Source organism: Marmota flaviventris, chromosome 1 (genome assembly GCF_047511675.1).
Source record: "Marmota flaviventris isolate mMarFla1 chromosome 1, mMarFla1.hap1, whole genome shotgun sequence".
Taxonomy (NCBI): Eukaryota; Metazoa; Chordata; class Mammalia; order Rodentia; family Sciuridae; genus Marmota; species Marmota flaviventris.
Genome location: NC_092498.1, coordinates 12054746 through 12071650, shown reverse-complemented (window position 1 = coordinate 12071650; position 16905 = coordinate 12054746). Strand labels below are relative to the sequence as shown.

At 42.8% G+C, this 16905-nt stretch overlaps 1 protein-coding gene across 1 annotated transcript; it reads left to right on the top strand.

Annotated features, from left to right (window-relative positions):
- Positions 1–4808: 4808 nt before the first annotated feature.
- LOC114099070 (taste receptor type 2 member 41-like) lies at positions 4809–6397 on the top strand. The gene has a single exon (XM_027943287.2). The coding sequence runs from the start codon at positions 4809–4811 to the stop codon at positions 5733–5735; it is 927 nt and encodes a 308-aa protein (XP_027799088.2). The 3' UTR covers positions 5736–6397.
- Positions 6398–16905: the final 10508 nt, after the last annotated feature.

Genomic DNA, 16905 nt, shown 5'->3' with positions numbered 1-16905 from the left:
AGTATTTTGTTATAGCACCACAAATGGACTCAGGGGGAGTATGCATGTGAGGGTATTTTGAGACCTGACCAATAAGGATGCCTGGTGACTTGTGGAAGCTCCAGAAGATAAAATTTCATTGCAAATGCCTAAGGTCTGAGAAAGGAGCCACCAAGGATCGCACAAACCCATATGCTTTTTCCCCTGTGAAAGGAACGGCAGTAGGAAAACGGCAGAGGGTCCAGTAGGAAAACCTCCAGAGCTCTGGAAATCCCCCGTGAGGGTGAAGGTGAGCATCCATCATTTTCCGGGCTTGAAAACCATGAAGTCATATTCTTCTGGTACTTGTCCAAAGCCCTTGCTACCCCTTCTCCATTCTCCTCCTGCCTTAGGCCATCTCACAGGGGTGGGAGCTGCAGGGATCTAGTTAACTAGTATTCATCTATTGGACTGACCTGAGGCTGTTCTGTGGTTTGAAGTGACCTTGGGATGATCTATTTGATCCTCTGGACTTCCTACTTCTTCTCAGGGGAAGAGTCTTCCTTTGAATGAACTTTGAAGGGATGGTGGAAGAGAATGGAAAAAATTATGTCAGTAATATCATGAGTGTGGACATTTTGTAAGGGTCCGGCGAAGCGTCAGAGGAAGAGACCACCAAGAGACTGACTCATGCAATTGCAGAAGGGGATTTATTTATTGGGGATCCATTCCAGCGCGCTGGGGCTCCATGCTCACTCAAGAAGGGAGAGCAGCCCAGAGCCCAGAGCAGGGGCTGAGCACTGCTTAAGTACACTTCTTGGGGAGGGCGGGGACTTTACATACATCACAGTCTCCTTTAACAAATCATACACCACGGGAAAATCAAACAATTCCTAAACATGATTAGTTCATTCATTGGTGGGAACAGGTCGGGCGGGGGTGATTGGTTACTCCTAAGCGGGGTACACATTCAAACTGATTGGTTTAGGCCCTGCGGTGCCTACGTGCAAGATCGCACAGGGCCCTAGGCTATTAATCAACTAAATGGCCAGTAGGGCATTGTCTTAACTGCCTCAGGAATTTCTGGGTGTAGCAGAGGAACTTAACAATACCTAGTCCTTCACTTTTTAACTCAGGCCTTGCAGCTTAGGAACTTTACAATGCCTGGTCTTTTACATTTTAACTCAGGCTTTGCAGTTTAGAAGCAGCTTAGAAACTTTACCCTTTCAATTTGTGCAAAAAAGGCTCTCCTGTCTTGGCCCCTAGGCCACATGTCACCTGTGGAGAAGTTTCTCCCAGGCTTCTTTGCACCCTCTCCTGTAGGTCGGCCGGGAGCAGCTAGCTGTTCCCTCTCCAGCAAACTTACTTCTCCAATTTTTTTTTTTTTTTTAGAGAACTAATGACTATCTGAAAGTGTCTTGTTCAAGTGTCTGGTGACGATCATTTACTTTCTACTGGACTGCATGTTTCATTAAAGCAGGGATCTTGATGCCTGGTTCACTAGATCATTCTCAGCAGACATAGGGCTTAATAAATATTTGCTTAGTGAGTAAATAAATTAATGCAAACAGCATAGGAAATATATGTATATATGTACATATACTTAGGTGAGATTTCTCTTTTTTTGTAGATTGTTAATTTAAATACAATAAATCTTCCATATCCATGGGTTGTACACCCAATGACTCAACAAATATCAGATAGAAAAAATTTGAGAAATATCATATCTGTAATAAACATGTATAGACTTTTCTTCTTGTTATTAGTCCTCCAAAATATAGCAAAATGACTATTTACATAGCATTTACATTGAATTAGGTATTACAAGTCATCTAGAGATGATCTGAAGCATACGGGAAGGTGTGCATGTAGTATATGCAAGCACTACATTATTGTATATAAAGGACCTGTGCATCTGAGGATTTTGGTACTCTAGGACTTTATGAAAAAAATCCCCCATGGATATCAAGGATGACAATATGTTTATGCTGTGGGGGTGACAACTTTCACATTATTTGTATGACTAATTTTCTCAGTTGACTCTTTAATGATAAAGTCATCATCTAACAGGATATACTAACATTAGAACAAATAATTTTAGAAAAATTTGGAGAAAGAACATTTGAAGGACTAACTACCAGAGAGAATGCAGATACAAGAAACTTCTCTACACTATTTATGGGAAAGTAAATTGGTACAATCATTATGAGAAATAATATGATATTTCCTCAGAGTATTAAAAATATGACTCAGCAATTGCACTTTGAGTGTGTAGTTCACTTTCTATTGCTATAACAAAACACCCGAGATTGGATAAGTTATATATAAAAAAAGAGGTTTGTTCTGGCTCATGCTTTTGAAGTCCTACATAGCACAGGCATTTGCTTGACTTCTCTTGAGGGCATCATGGCAGTAGAAGGAAGGCAGTAGGTGTGTGTGGAAGAGAAACTTATGTCCATGAGAGGGAGGGAGATGCCAGGCTCACTTTATACTTTTAAAGTAAACAATCCAGTCCCACAAGAGTAACAACTCCCATGAGAAAGGTTAATCCCTCTTAATGAACTAACTACTTACCTCTTAAAGTCTTCCGACGCCATTTAACACTTAGTCCCGCATTGGGACTAAGCTGCAATTTGAGTTTGGGTGGGTGCAAAGCCTATTCAAACCACGGTAGAAAATGAAATCAGTAGCCAAAAAGATCTCTGCACTCTCACGTTCACTGCAGCATCATTCACTGTAGCTACACGAAAACCGTGCGAGAGCCACCCACCAAGAGATGAATGAGGAGAAATTATGGCATGTACACACTGGCGGGGGGGGGGTGGGGGGGGACATTCTCCAGCCTTGAAAACTGAGATCCTGCCACTGCAGTGACATGGACAAGCCTGGAGGACATGGTGCCCGGTGCAGTACTCCAGATCCAGAACCAAACACCGCCCGACCTCACTTACATGAGACATCAGACAGCCCAGCTCACAGAGGGGCAGAGTGGAAACGGTGGTGGCCGGATCAGAATAAGGGAGGAGTGGAGGGGTCTGTCAAGGGGAACAAGGCTTCCGTTATGCTGAATGAATGAGTTCTGGGAGCCCGGCACCGTCATGTGTGAGAGTAGATGTGGGATGGGGAAGCTCAGCTCAGATGGTGGTCCCTGGTGTCACGTTTTTCCTAGGTATCACCCTATGCTTGTCTATATACTTTAATATAGACATGTGTCCCCCAAAAGCTCATGTGTGAGACAATGCAAGATGGTTGAAATGGTGGGGTTACTGAAGCCAGACTTAAAGATAGTAGTTAGTGTATTTAGGTAAATTGGGTCTAATATGGAGTAAGATAAAGAAAATGGAGACCATTATCGAGAATGGAGTCCAGGAAACCAGAACAACACCTGGGGAAATTGAAATGTTAATGTCCCCAAGACCGGAACCCATCCTAAGGAACTGTTAATGAACTAACAGGGAGGTGCTAATCAAACCACCCCAGGCCCTTCCTGCCCAGATGACTCCTCCAGCCCACCTCTCTCCCACCTTTTGGCCTTCCCACCTGCATTCTATCCCTGCAGGATAAAGGGAAATAAAGGACAGGAATGTGGAGGACTAAGAGGAGACCTTAGCTATAAAAAAGGGAAGGCCTCCCGCTTCCAAGGATTCTGCCTTTTGGGTCCTCTTCTTCCTCTGGGGAGAAGGCTTTTCTGCTGCCTTTTAATAAAGCTTCCACTTCCCACTCTCCACTTGCCTCGGTGAGCTTCTCTGGTGATACACTTCAGCATTCGAGGAATCAAGGATTGTCACCAGTAAACAGCGGTAACATTATGAGAGCCTTAACTCAGTCGGTAAATTACTCCCCTGATAGGGATTAACTGAGTGGTCACTGTAGGCGAGTAGGTTGCTAACTATTGGACAGAACTCAGACACAAGAAACAAGTGAGTGGTGGGGCCAGACCCTTGGTGAACTCAACCGAGTGGAGGAAATCGTTGAGGGTGTACATTGGCTCGAAGCACTGCTGGAAGAAATGGGCAACACCCAAGCTAAGGAGGATCATGTTGGAGGGCAGCAGAACACCTTCATGTTCAAGGGTGTGGCTGGAGGACGTGGGCTCCTGGGGGCATGGCTTTGTCATATATATTTTGTCTTGGTTGAGCAGCACTCTCTCTCCCTCTCCTTCCTGGTGTGATATCTTGAGCCGTTTCCCTCCACCCCACTCTTCCACCCTCATGTTCTGCCTCACCTCGAGCCCCAAGGGATGGAGACAGCTGTCCATGGACTGAGACCTCTGACATCATGAGCCCCCAAATAAACTTTCCCTTCTCTAATTGTGCTTGTCAGGTCTTTTGGTCGCAACAAGTGGAAATGCTTTCTAAAACATATATTAAATATATATATTAATAATATATATTAAAGTGTATAAATGGTTATCTCTTTACATTTGATATCTGGAGATCTCTGTATATGATCTATCTATCTATCTATCATGAGAATGATCTAATGGGAAGAAGACCGTTCACACAGCCCAAGGATGGATGGAATAAGGTTGGAACCCAGCTCCTCTGTGTCGTTGCTCCGGTAACCAAGGCAGCCTGCAGGCAAAACCAGAGGAGGCAAATCAGGGGAATCGGGTAGGCCCAGTGGTAACTGAGCCCAGGGGACATTTGCATCCTCCCTGAGCCATACCTTTTCTCTCTAGGAGAGCACAACCTTCCTGTCTTGCCCGAGCATCCTGCCCTCTGAGAAGCTCTGGCTCAGATGCAGAGCAGGACCACTCTTCTTGCACCTCCAGGAAGAAGTGAGAGCAGGGCTGTGGGCAGGGAGGAACCCGGGAGCCAGGTGTCTGCGGTGACTGAGGGGAGCCCGAAATGCAGCCACCACTGACAGTCTTCTTCATGCTGCTGTTTGTCCTGCTGTGTTTCCTGGGGAGCCTGGCCAACGGCTTCATCGTGCTGATGATGAGCAGGGAGTGGCTGAGACAGGGTAGGCTGTCGCCCTCCAACACGATCCTCCTTTGCTTGGGTGTTTCCCGTTTCTCCCAGCAGTGCTTTGGACCCGTGTACATCTTCAACTATTTCCTCCACCCGGTTGAGTTCACCAAAAGTCTGACCCGACAGATCGTTTGTCTGCATTGGGACTTTATGAACTCGGCCACCTTTTGGTTCAGCACCTGGCTCAGTGTCCTGTTCTGTTTAAAGATTGCTAACTTCTCCCACCCCACCTTCCTCTGGTTGAAGTGGAGGCTCCCGAGTTTGGTGCCCTGGCTCCTTCTGGGCTCTGTCCTGATCTCCTTTGTCGTAACCCTATTCTTCTTTTGGGGGAATCACAATCTGTATCAAGACTTCTTAATTAGACAAGTTTCTGGGAACATGAGCCATAGGGAGTGGAACAGGAGGCTGGAAACTGACTATTTCATGCCACTGAAACTTGTGACAATGTCCCTTCCTTGCTGTCTCTTCCTGGTCTCCATTTTGCTGTTGATGAATTCTCTGAGGAGACACATCCGGAGAATGCAGCACAGCGCCCACAACGTGCGGGACCCCAGTGCCCATGCTCACACCAGAGCTCTGAAGATGCTCATCTCCTTCCTCATTCTCTATGCCATGTCATTCGTGTCTCTGGTCATTGATGCCACGGTCTTCATTCCCTCCGACAGCCTGTGGTACTGGCCGTGGCAGATCACACTCTACCTGTGCATGTCCATCCACCCCTTCATCCTTATCCTCAGCAACCTCAAGCTTCGAGGTGTATTCAGGAAGCTGCTTCTCTTGGCTAGGGGCTTCCGGGTGACCTAGGTGGCACAATCTCTGTGTCTAGACCCCCAGAAGAGACTCAGGTAAGGGTGACAGAACCAGGGCTCAGTATGAAAACGTCTTCACAGCAGGGGACGGCTGGATCGCACTGTGGAGTTCCTCCTCTGGGAAGGAAAGGAGGAGGAAGACCTGAGGATTCCCTGGGACTGCTTCCCTTCTTGGGACTCTATTCCAAGGGGCCCCCATGAGCCCTGGAGAGCCAGTATTTCCCAGAAGTTTGGAATATGAAAGTTTGTCCTGCTTTTATGTTTGTATCCCCCTTTTATCTGGAAGCCTTCAATTAAGTCTTGATGAATTGGTCCACGTCATGTCTGCTAGCTACTGGAGAGTTAGGACAAAATGTGTGACAAAACTAGATGTGCCTGAAGAAGCAGCAATGTCCCTGAGGAAAATGTAACCAGCACAAAGGGATCCCCAGGGGACAATTCGCTGGGGCCAGCAGGGCCAATGCTGGGAGTTCTAATCGTCCTTGACTCTGTGGACATTCTTCTTCTCCTGTGGAACTCGGACTACTTGGTTTTAATTTCTCTGTGCCACCCTGTCTCTTTTCTCATTAACATCTGCATTGTTCTGCCTTTAATTTTCTCCTCTCTGAAGTTTTGAGTTCATGTTTATTATTCCTTTAGAAAAAGACACATTTCGACTTTCTCCCTTTTCAAACTGTCTTTGGGAACTTCTTTTTTCTTCCCTCAAGCAAATGTCACAGAGTCACATCTGAATTGAATAAACATGTACTTTGTATTCAGAAAAATAAAGACTCAAGAATTTCATTTGGTTTGTCTAAACACTATTTTAATATTTTTTTTTTCAAAAAATAATCACCCTGTTTAATTTTATGTTTAAATATTGTTTTAAAATAACTTGCTTCAGTTACTTTGCAAATGTTTTGAGAAATAGTTTGTAAAGAAGTTTAATTACATTTGGGTGTCTATAAGTTTTTTGCTAAAGGGTGTCAATGTGCGAATTCCAGAGACTAGTTTGCATCTGGATTCCTAATAGGGATGTATTTTAATCTCCTTTGAGGGTGCAAATAATTTCCCTATTGATTAGGGTATATGCTAAGTGGACACATGCTTATGAACTCTGCTCTTTGGCCAAATGACTCTACATTTCTGATTGAAAGATTTTCAATAGGTAATACATTGCATGGCTAAAAATTCAAAATGTATTGAAGAGTGTATGTAGAATATCTTCTTCCTGTCTCTTTTCTTCTGGGGCCTTCTTCTCAGTTTTATGTGTGTCCTTCTAGAGGTACTTTATTCTAATCTCTAATAATGAGCCAATCAAGGAACCTATATACTGCTGTACTCTATACCACTTAGCACTAAGTAACCAACTAACTTATTAACTAACACTACGTCGTTTCTGTGTCTTTCTACACCAATGGTTGCGTATCATCTTGAAGGACTCTGGCTTTCTCTCATACACGGTGTGCGGGGGAACTAGGGAAAGTCAGTGTTATCAGTAGAAAAGCTACTTTATTGCACGTATGCTTGGACCGTTGCTTCTGGGGATGTTGGTCATGTAAGCAAGCTAACGGTGATGGTGTCACTGCTTCTGCAGCCCCTTTTTCACTGGTGAATGGAGCACTACTGGGGTCACTGAGGAGATATGTGTCACTCGCCAAGTTGGCTGCCACTCGAAAACCCGCCATGAGGGAGAGGAGGCAGTGCTTGCTATCTGTCATCCTGCTGCCACTGGACCATCCCTGTGAGACTTTCTCAATAAAGCTTTAGGCCTGGTGCACAGTCTCTGGGCATTTTCTTTGGTCTCTTGATAACCTATCCCACTGCCCTGTGTGACTGGGCTGTGGACATGCCAGAGTAAAGCCTGTGCGGGGGAGATTTTCTTTTGAAGAGAAGAGATTGGGCTTATTCTCCTTGGGAGAAGCAGGGAGGTTCTGCTGTCAGGGAAGCTTTGTCTGTGACTTCCCAGGCTTGTTCAGAAGGCCACAGAACAAGCTTCTGCCATACCCGGATGCCCCTCCCTTGTCTCTGAGTGATGCTAAACACCTCTCAGCTCCAGTTCCTGCTGTCCTCCTCCTCTTCCTTTATTCTCCAGGAGACTGAACCATTGCTCATGGCATGACCCTGAGCCCCAAGTTTTGCTCTCATTTTGCACTGATTTATTTTCCATGAAAAAATAGTTTAAAAGCTTTCCCAAGGCAAATGTCTCTGGTGATATTTAGGCTCTGTTTTGTGAATCAATATCAGAAAAGTAGACTCTAAATCCGTCCTTTGACAGACAGGACCTGTCTAGCCAGGGGTTTGCCATTTGACATGTGGCATGAGATCAGATGTGAGTTGTTTTCACAGACGACAGAAAAAACACCAAGGGTGCTCTGTTTATTTTTGCTGAGTTTTTAGAGTATTACTCAGATGGTATGGCATCTTCTCATTAAAAAACAAAACAGAACGGTGAGACAGTGGAAGACAATTTCTCACTACACCTTCATTCAATTCTCAACGTTGAGATCTGTTTGTTCATTGTCGCTTCTAACATTTCTCTGTACTCTAAGTCACTTCCAGTCTATATCCTCCAGCTTGCTCCTTCTTTTACTCTTTGAACCCTACCTTAAACTCTACCTTAAATTCTGCCTGGCCTGTGGAATCTGCCATCACCGAGGGAAGCAGCAGTATAAATGGTTGATTCACTTACTCCTTCCTCTTAAGCATGAAAGAGAGTTTGTTGGACTAAAAAAGAAAAAAAAAAAGATTATGCTATTTATATTTTTACCTCTATTATTTTACCTGCCTGGTGGAAAGGAAGAGCTTTCTTCTAGACTGCATCATAGATGTGCCCTTCTCATAACAACAACTCTGCGATCCTGTTACAGTCTGTAATGCAAACTCCTTGGCTTTGTTTTCCAAGTCTACCATGTGCACCCCCCCCCCCCTTTCCAGTTCCTGCTCTTCCTAATGACAACTCAGAATGCCATCTTTGCTGTCACCAAACCGGTTTGCTCTCTCCTCTCTGGTGAACCTTCCTCTCTTTACCTCCTCCCTGGCTTATGTCATTCCCCAGAACGAACCACCCTCTCTCTTTCTGCTCAGTCATGCATAGAAATTCTAGTTTTTCTAAGACCCAATGTATTCTACCTTTCCCTTTAATTCCTTTGCAAACCCCTTGAACTTCTTTCCCCTCTGTAGGGGAATTCCACAAATTCCATGGGGCTTCTAATCTCTATCTCCTAATTGGCGGTTAACCAAATATTTTACTTTTTGCATTATTGGGTTATGTTGTAATTGTTTTCTTTTTCTTTTCGGTATTTATCTCTTATCTTTCCAAATCATCTCCAGGTTGTAAAGAGGATGTTGCACTCCGTGGAGCCTGACATGGATTTGTTTACTAGTTGGTATTTCTTTCCAAGACCTGTGTGATGTCCCAGGTCTTGTGATGCTCAGCACACAGGATTGGACTTGGAAGAGATGTTCATTAAATAAGGAATTTATCAGATTGATTGTAGATGAAGTTGACATTCAGGACAATGGTGAGGGTAATAACAGGGATTTTCTGGATGTTCACTCAATCAACAAATGTGTTGTTTTAGATTTCTGATTGGTGAATCTGGTTGGGAAAAGGCCAGAGCTACCAAAAAGAGTCCAGAGCTTACATCATCCTTTATTCAGGCTTTCAAAAGAAAAGAGAACATCTTTCCAACACACACACACACGCATTCTTGTGTGTACAGTTGACAAACACTTTCTGCCTTCGTACAAGTTTGATTATCTTTTGGGGAAGAACCTCCTTTTCATTTGTGAGTTTTTGTGTGTTTCTCTGTTCCTACAACCAAATTCTCACACAGTATTTAGCTCAGGGCACCAGCAGCACCATCATGCTGGAGCTGAACATGACGGCCTAGTGTGTGACACGCATGCTGACCACAAGTCTCAGCAGTTTGTGTCCACAGGTGGGCAGGCCCATGGTGACTTCCATCTCCATGGCAGAATTATCTAGACCCACAAGGGGGAGGAGACAGCTGCCAGCAACACACAGAGACTTGGGTTGACCACTATCTTGTAATGCAGGAGTTACAGATGGCCACGTAGTGCTCATAGGCCCTTGTAGCCAATTACATGAACTTGATTTCCCAAGGTCCAGGGAGAAGAAAAGTAGAGTCCCACATTGGGTGCAGAAGTTGGTCTTCTCCTCCATGAGGAGGTGCACAAGCGTGGGGCCCCCGCAGGAGTGAAAGCAGATGCCCATGCAGAGAGGTTGCAGAGGAAGAAGGGCCTGGGCAGGTGCAGTTAGTTGTGTGTGCCCAGCCCAATCAGGGGGACAGGAAGCCTGTTGCCCAGTAGGGTCAGCAGGTAGGTGGCTGAAAACAGGACAGAGTCCAACCTGGGCCTGCCTGTCACTGGAGAGAGCCATTAGCACAAACTTGCCTGCCCAGCTCACCTTGTCCAGCCTCATGGAGCAGGTGGGACAGGTTGCAGGGATTTGGAAAGGCCTAATCAGAATCAGAATTCACAAATGTGTGTGTGTGTGTGTGTGTGTGTGTATTTATTTATTTATAGAGTGCTTGAGTAAAAGGTGTTTAAGTTGCCTTTGAGGCTTGTGCTCTGATCATGTAGGACATTGAACTTCTGTTCTGGAAACCTCCTTGAACTTACTGCTCAGGCTGGAAGCACTGGCCCTTCGTGCTTCTCTCATAATCCAGGCTGGATCAATGACAGAAAATTGCTCAGCTGGTTCCCAGTGATTAACCAGGCTTTGTCCTATGTTGATAAGATCAGGGCCTCATTGTGGGTTGTTATATCAACTATAATTATGTCCCAACTTTTGGAGATTATGCTGTTTCCTTGGTGAAATGCTGGCATTTGTTTGACTATGAAAGTAAGTGACTAATAAATATAAATGCACACATCACTCTTGCAATGACAACCCCTGGAAGCTGCCAGTGCCCACAGATGAAGTCAGTGAGGGAGTGCCTCTGCAGTCCTTTGGCTTTGTTTGGGGTAAACTGTGCTGTCACTGCAAAGACATGTTTACCCTCAGCACATCTCCCTGTTTACTTTGCCTGCTTTTGGCACAGGAGAGAGATGTCATGCTTCCCCGCAACGCCCCCCCCCCCCCAGCAAATTTATTAAGGAATTTTGTGATTTCTTTCTTTATGAAGAGCAAATCTCTCTAACACACCCTTCAATAGTCACATCGTGTCTTTTCACAATGTGGTGGAAGAAAGTCGTGCAAATGGCTACTATGAGAGTAAGGAGAGCCCACAGGGAAGCAGAGAACAGCTCATACAGACAACCACGAGGGGATGCTTGTGGGGGAAGGAAAAGCTCCAGACTTTAGTGGTTGCCTGTGAAAATGCCATGGGACCCATGGTGGCTACTAGAGCAGGACTTCCAACTGTGGCTGCACATAATGGCCACCCTGGAAGCTTGAAAAATTCTAGAAGCCAAAACCACATTCCAGAGCAATTAAGCCTGAATCCCAGCTGGGTGAGACCCAAACATTATGTTTCTCAGGCAGTTAAATATGAAGCTAGGTTCGAAAATCTCTGCTTTAGAGGAAACCTTAACCTTATTTTTGAAAGACTTAAGACATCGTTGTGGAGAGAGAAATATGTTTTGAGATCAGTCTAGGGAAGGAAAGATCTTTGGGGTTAACCTCTTATTTCACATTCAAGAAAGCTGAAACCAAGAGTTCAGAGGATGTGTCTCAAGTCACGTGGCCACTTATGAGAGACTTACCCTGGGTATCTTACCTTCCCATGTGCTCAGTTTCTCCTTAGCTTTAGTTTTTTTAGGTCTGGTTCAGAGAGTGTTTTTGGAATATCTTAGACCTAGGCAGAAGTAGTGAGTTTCAAACTAGATAACTTGGGAAAAGCCCTTCGTAAACATTAAAACTTGTGAACATTATCTAGATGGAAGATTTGTGCCATAATATGAGAGACTGTGGAACCAACCTAGATGCCCTTCAATAGATGAATGGGTAAAGAAACTGTGGCATATACACACAATGGAATATTACTCAGCAGTAAAGAGAATAAAACTGTGGCATTTGCAGGTAAATGGATGGAGTTGGAGAATTCATGCTAAATGAAGTAAGTCAGTCCCCAAAAACCAAAGGCCAAATGTTTTCTCTGATTAGTGGATGCTGATCCATAATGGGTGGGGCATGGGATGAGTGGAGGAACTTTGGAATGGGCAAAGGGGAGAGAAGGAGGGGAGGAGGCATAGGGATAGGAAAGATGATGGAATGAGATAAACATCATTACCCTAGGTACATGTATGATTGCACAAATGGTGTGAGCCTATTTTGTGTACAATGAATCGAAGAGCATTCTGCTATCATGTATAACTGAATAGAACAATAAAAAAATAATATGAGAGACGGGTCATAATCCAAAGAAACAGGAATGAGAACAATAACCCAAGTCAGAAGTGGGTGGAGGTGACAGGAGGGTGGAGTAGTGGGGCCTCTCCCAGCTAGTAGGAACCCTTCCCTCTTCCTCCTTTCAGTTCCTCTGTGGCTGGAAGGTCACTCTAGAGATTGCTAAGATTAGAAACTGGCCCTGGAACAATACCAGCTGCTGAGTTGCTAAGCCTGCACCTGAGGGTCTGTGGCTTTCAACAGACGCTCTCCTTTGTCAGTACAAAAAGAACCTAGCTTTGGTCCACCTATGAGCCTCCTGAGCACTGAGAGTAGTCACCAAATTTCTTATGTTGAAAGGAATGGAATTCAAAATAACAACCCCAGAGAAGAATAAACGCTGGGAGGAACTTTTCAATCATCCTTTCGGTCTTGTTGTTCTTCTCAACAAACAAGGAAACTGAGACTTAAAAAGAAGTGATTGGCTCAAGGTCTGGTATCTGAGGACCATGGACTCAGTTCTGTAGTCAACCTAAAATAACCACAGAGGGTAGGGGAGGCTGTCCAAGGAAAATAATTCCTTGATGAATGACTGCGATGTGGGATATGCATGCCGAGGTGGACCTCAGGGGCGCTCAGGGAGGCTGCAGTCAGGAGAGCTTTAAAGGGCAAAAAGAAGTACATGCAGGGTTTTTTTGTTTTTTTTTTTAATGAAAATTCTCTGGTTCCAGGGGCCCGTCACAGGTCTTAATGTGTGTGGACTGTTGCTAGGAGAGGGCCTTCACAGAGGTGACTGGCTGCAGGCTGTGGTTTACTAGGGCTGTGGGCAAGGTTGCAGTTATGACTGGCTGTTCCTGAACAGGATGCCCTCATAGAAGAGGCCTCAACTGCAAGGTTGTGGTTTTGGCAGGGTCATGTGTGTGACAGTTCATGTATCAAGCTACTAGGCACGAGGATCCCTCCCTCCGTGACCTCCGAAATCCATTTTGTTCAGGTGTGACGTAAGTGACTCCATTTTGATTGATAACTTTCACAGCAGAGGCCGGGAACTGACTGAATGGACATCTTAAGGAGGATAGCTCCCTAAAAATTCGTTGTCTCATCCAGGTGGTTGGAAAAGGCACAGAGCTTTCATGAGGGAAAAACCAAATGATCCTACAAAAACCCTTTCCATTATTGGTGCCCACCTTAAGTGTCCCCAGAGTGTCTCTTCCAGGGTCCCTTGGGCTGAGATCTCATTCTGAAAGAAGGGCCAGCCCATTCTAGTGGACACATTATTTTAAAACTTATTTTTATTTTGGGGAAATATTTAAATAATATACAAGAATTGAAGGAAAAATCAAATGTCTTCATTCTTCCTCATTCTTCTCAGAGATAATCAACATTAATAATATGTTGGTAATACACAGTACATCTCATATATAAAATTATATTTTATGGGATTGTATAAACATTTTTTTTTCTTTTGTGGTTCATGATTGTATTTCCTATGTAATCTATACTATCCGGGAATCACAAAGATTTTCTTGTTTTTTTCTTTTTCTCTAGAAGCTTTATAGTTCTGGTCCCTTATCCATCTTATGTTAGTTTGTAGGTGTGGAGAGGTAAGGGTTGAGGTTCATTTCCCCTGTTACGCATATGCTATTGTTTCAGCACTGCTTGTTGAAAAGACATCCCACTAACTTTGTATGTTGTGTTTTCATTTTCATTCAATTTAAATTATTTTCCAATTTCCCTTTTGTTTTCTGCTTTGACCTATGGGTCACTTGGACAAGTGATATTTAATATCCATATTTCTGGGATTTTCCAGATGCTTTTCCAACATTGATTTCTAATTATTTTCTGTTGTGATCAGAGTCAATACTGTGCATTATTTCAGTCCTTAAAAATTTTTGAGACTTATTTTCTGGCCAAGCACATTTTTTGTCCTGCTCCTTGGGAAGAGAGCATGTTCTGCAGATGTTGGATGGAGTGCTCCACAGGTGTGGGTTACATCCATTTGCTTGATGGCCCTATTCAAATCTTTCATGTCCTCTGGGTCTTCCCTAATTTTCTGCCTGCTTGTTCATTTACTGAGAGGCAAGTGCTGAATGACTTGACTCTAGTTGTGTCTTTTTCTTTCTCTCCTTTCCTTTTTGTCTGTTTTTCCTTCATGTATTTTGAAGCTCTCCATTGGTACTCACACATATAGGGGTATCCAACTTTCTGTTTCCTTTATTGTTGATTCCATCTAGTGAGATTATAATTTTAGACTTTTTATTTTTCATCCCTAAAGTTCCATTTAGTTCTTTCCATTTCTAAGTCTGCATTTGTTGATTGATTTGTTACAAATTATGAGTCATATTTTCCTGTTTTTAGAAGGTCTAGTAATTTTTGATTGCATTTAAAGTCATTAAATATTTGCTATTGCTGTGTTCTTTTAAAGCATTTTAGAATTTTTCTGGCAGTCAGTTAAGTTATTTTTAAATAAGTTTGACCTTTTTGTGTTGGTCTTTTTGCGGGGCGGAAGTACTGGGGATTGATCCCAGGGCTTTTCACTTGAATGTTCTACACTGAGCTACGTCCCAGTCCTTTTCATTTTATTTTGAGATAGGGTCTTGCTAAGTTGCCCAGTCTGCCCTTGAACTTGCGACTCTCCTGCCTCAGCTTGTGTGTGAATGCGGGTGTTTTAACTAATTTAGGGTAGGCCTAGGGTAGTCGTTATTGGAGGGCTACTTTTGAGGGCTACTTTCAGTCCCCTTGTAAAGCTTGGCTTTTCTGCTTTTGTATCTAGTAATGTGTCTCCACTCTAGTTGAGTGCTGAAATGGATCCTGGCCCCAAGCGAGATCTGCAGTTGTTTGCTTTATAACTCTGCAGTAATTTTCTTTCTTAGAAGTTGTTCTTTCCTAGTCTTGTGAAGTTTCACACTCCTCATACAGATTGATGTTTAGCCAAAGACTCAAAAGACTGATTTCTAGAACTGTTTTTTTCTGTGTAGCTTGCTCCTCCCTGAAGCTGTGCTTTCTCCTTACCATCCTCAAACTCCAGACTCCAGAGAGACTTCCAAACTCTGAATTCCCTCTCCGTCTACCACAATCTGGATACTGCCTCTGGCAGAGAGTCTGGGTGATTAACAGTCATCTCATTTTCCCTTCTCATAGGACTGTTCTGTGCTGCCTGTTTTCCAACACTTGGAAACAATAGGTTTAGATTGTACTTTAGTTTTATAGTTGTTTAAGGTGGGTATTCTGGATCCTGTTATTCCTTCATGTCTGGAAGTAGATAGCTTATATACTTTTTATTTTTATTTATTACTCTGTATTCTTAGAGAGCTCTTCCAATTTGGCTTTCCAAAATCTTACTGATATCTTAAAGATTTCAAGAGTAAGTGTTCTGTTCGTACGTAAGAAGGAAAGACCGTGGAGTAAGAGGGGGTTTGCTCTGCCGTCCTGTTGGCAAAACTGTGTTGGGATGAGCTTTTGTTCTTCAAGGCAATTGTAGGAATTATATGGAGGATACAGTGAATGCACAGGAATGGAGTTGTTTATAAAGCTATTGGTCTCCAAAATGCCACAGCACTTCCCAGAAACTTTATCTTATTCAATTTGAAATTAATTTGCTTTGAAGAACTTAAGTTGAGATGCAAGTATTTATTTATGAATGTTAAATTCGTAGATAAAACTTTCTTTAGAATTGCTACATTTAGCCTTAATATATAGCTATAATATTGTTTCATAACAGAGACCAAACAGCTGCAATATTTACAGTTGTTTAAAGTTCAAGGTAAATAGAACGAACTCAGACTGACTGGCTGCTGTGTTGACAGTCCCTAGGCAATTTTCGCTAATTCATTCATCTTTTGTCATTATTTATTTATGGCTCCATCTGGGTTTAACCCTGAGAATAATTTATAATATTTTATAAAGGGCAGCTATTCAAACTCATCATGTTATAGGAATTCTATCTAAAATATGTTTCATTTCTAGCTCAATAAGTTGCAAGTCAGATTTTTTTATTTATCTAATTTATTTGGAATTGACAGATAATAATTGGGCATACTTATGGTGTTCAAAGTGATTCTTTGATTTATGTCCAAATTTTGGGGATAGTCAGGATAATTACCAAATCTATGGCTTGACCAGTTGTTTTGTTTTTTGGTGTGGCGAGAGTGTTTAATATCAATTCTTTTAAAAAACATTGAAATATATCAGACATGATTATTAACTTATTAACATCACACAGTACAATGGATCACTAAAAATATTCCTCCTAATGAAAAATTTTGGCCTCAAATCAACTTTTCCCTATTCTTCCTCCTTGTCCCCCAGCCTCTGGTAACCACCTTTCTGCTCTCTGTTTCTATGAAATTCATATTTTAGATTTCATAAATAGGTGAGAACATATGACATTTATCTTTCTGTGCCTGGTTTATTTCACTTGATTTAATGCCTTCCAGTTCCAGTTATCTTGTCATGAATGGCAGAATTTCCTTCTCTTTAATGGCTGTATAGCATTCTAGTGTGTATATGTAACACATTTTCTTCATCCATTCATCTGTTGATGGACTTTTAGATTGCTTTCATAACTTGGCTCTTGTGAATCATGCTTTATTGAACATAGGAATGCAGGAATTCCTTCAACGTACCAATTTCAATTCTTTTTGGTATATATATTCAGAAGTGGGATTCCTAAATCCTAGTGTAGTTCAATTTTCAGTTTTTTGAGGAACTGCCATAGTGTTTTCCAAAATGACTGAACAAATTTACATTTGCACCAATAGTGTAAAAACTTTTCTTTTCTCCACACATCCTTGTCAGTCATTTATCTTGTTTTTCCCCCAGTGCTGAGGAT

Bases quoted from the DNA above. Each gene is read 5' to 3' on its own strand.
- LOC114099070 (XM_027943287.2), top strand. From the start codon at position 4,809: ATGCAGCCACCACTGACAGTCTTCTTCATGCTGCTGTTTGTCCTGCTG.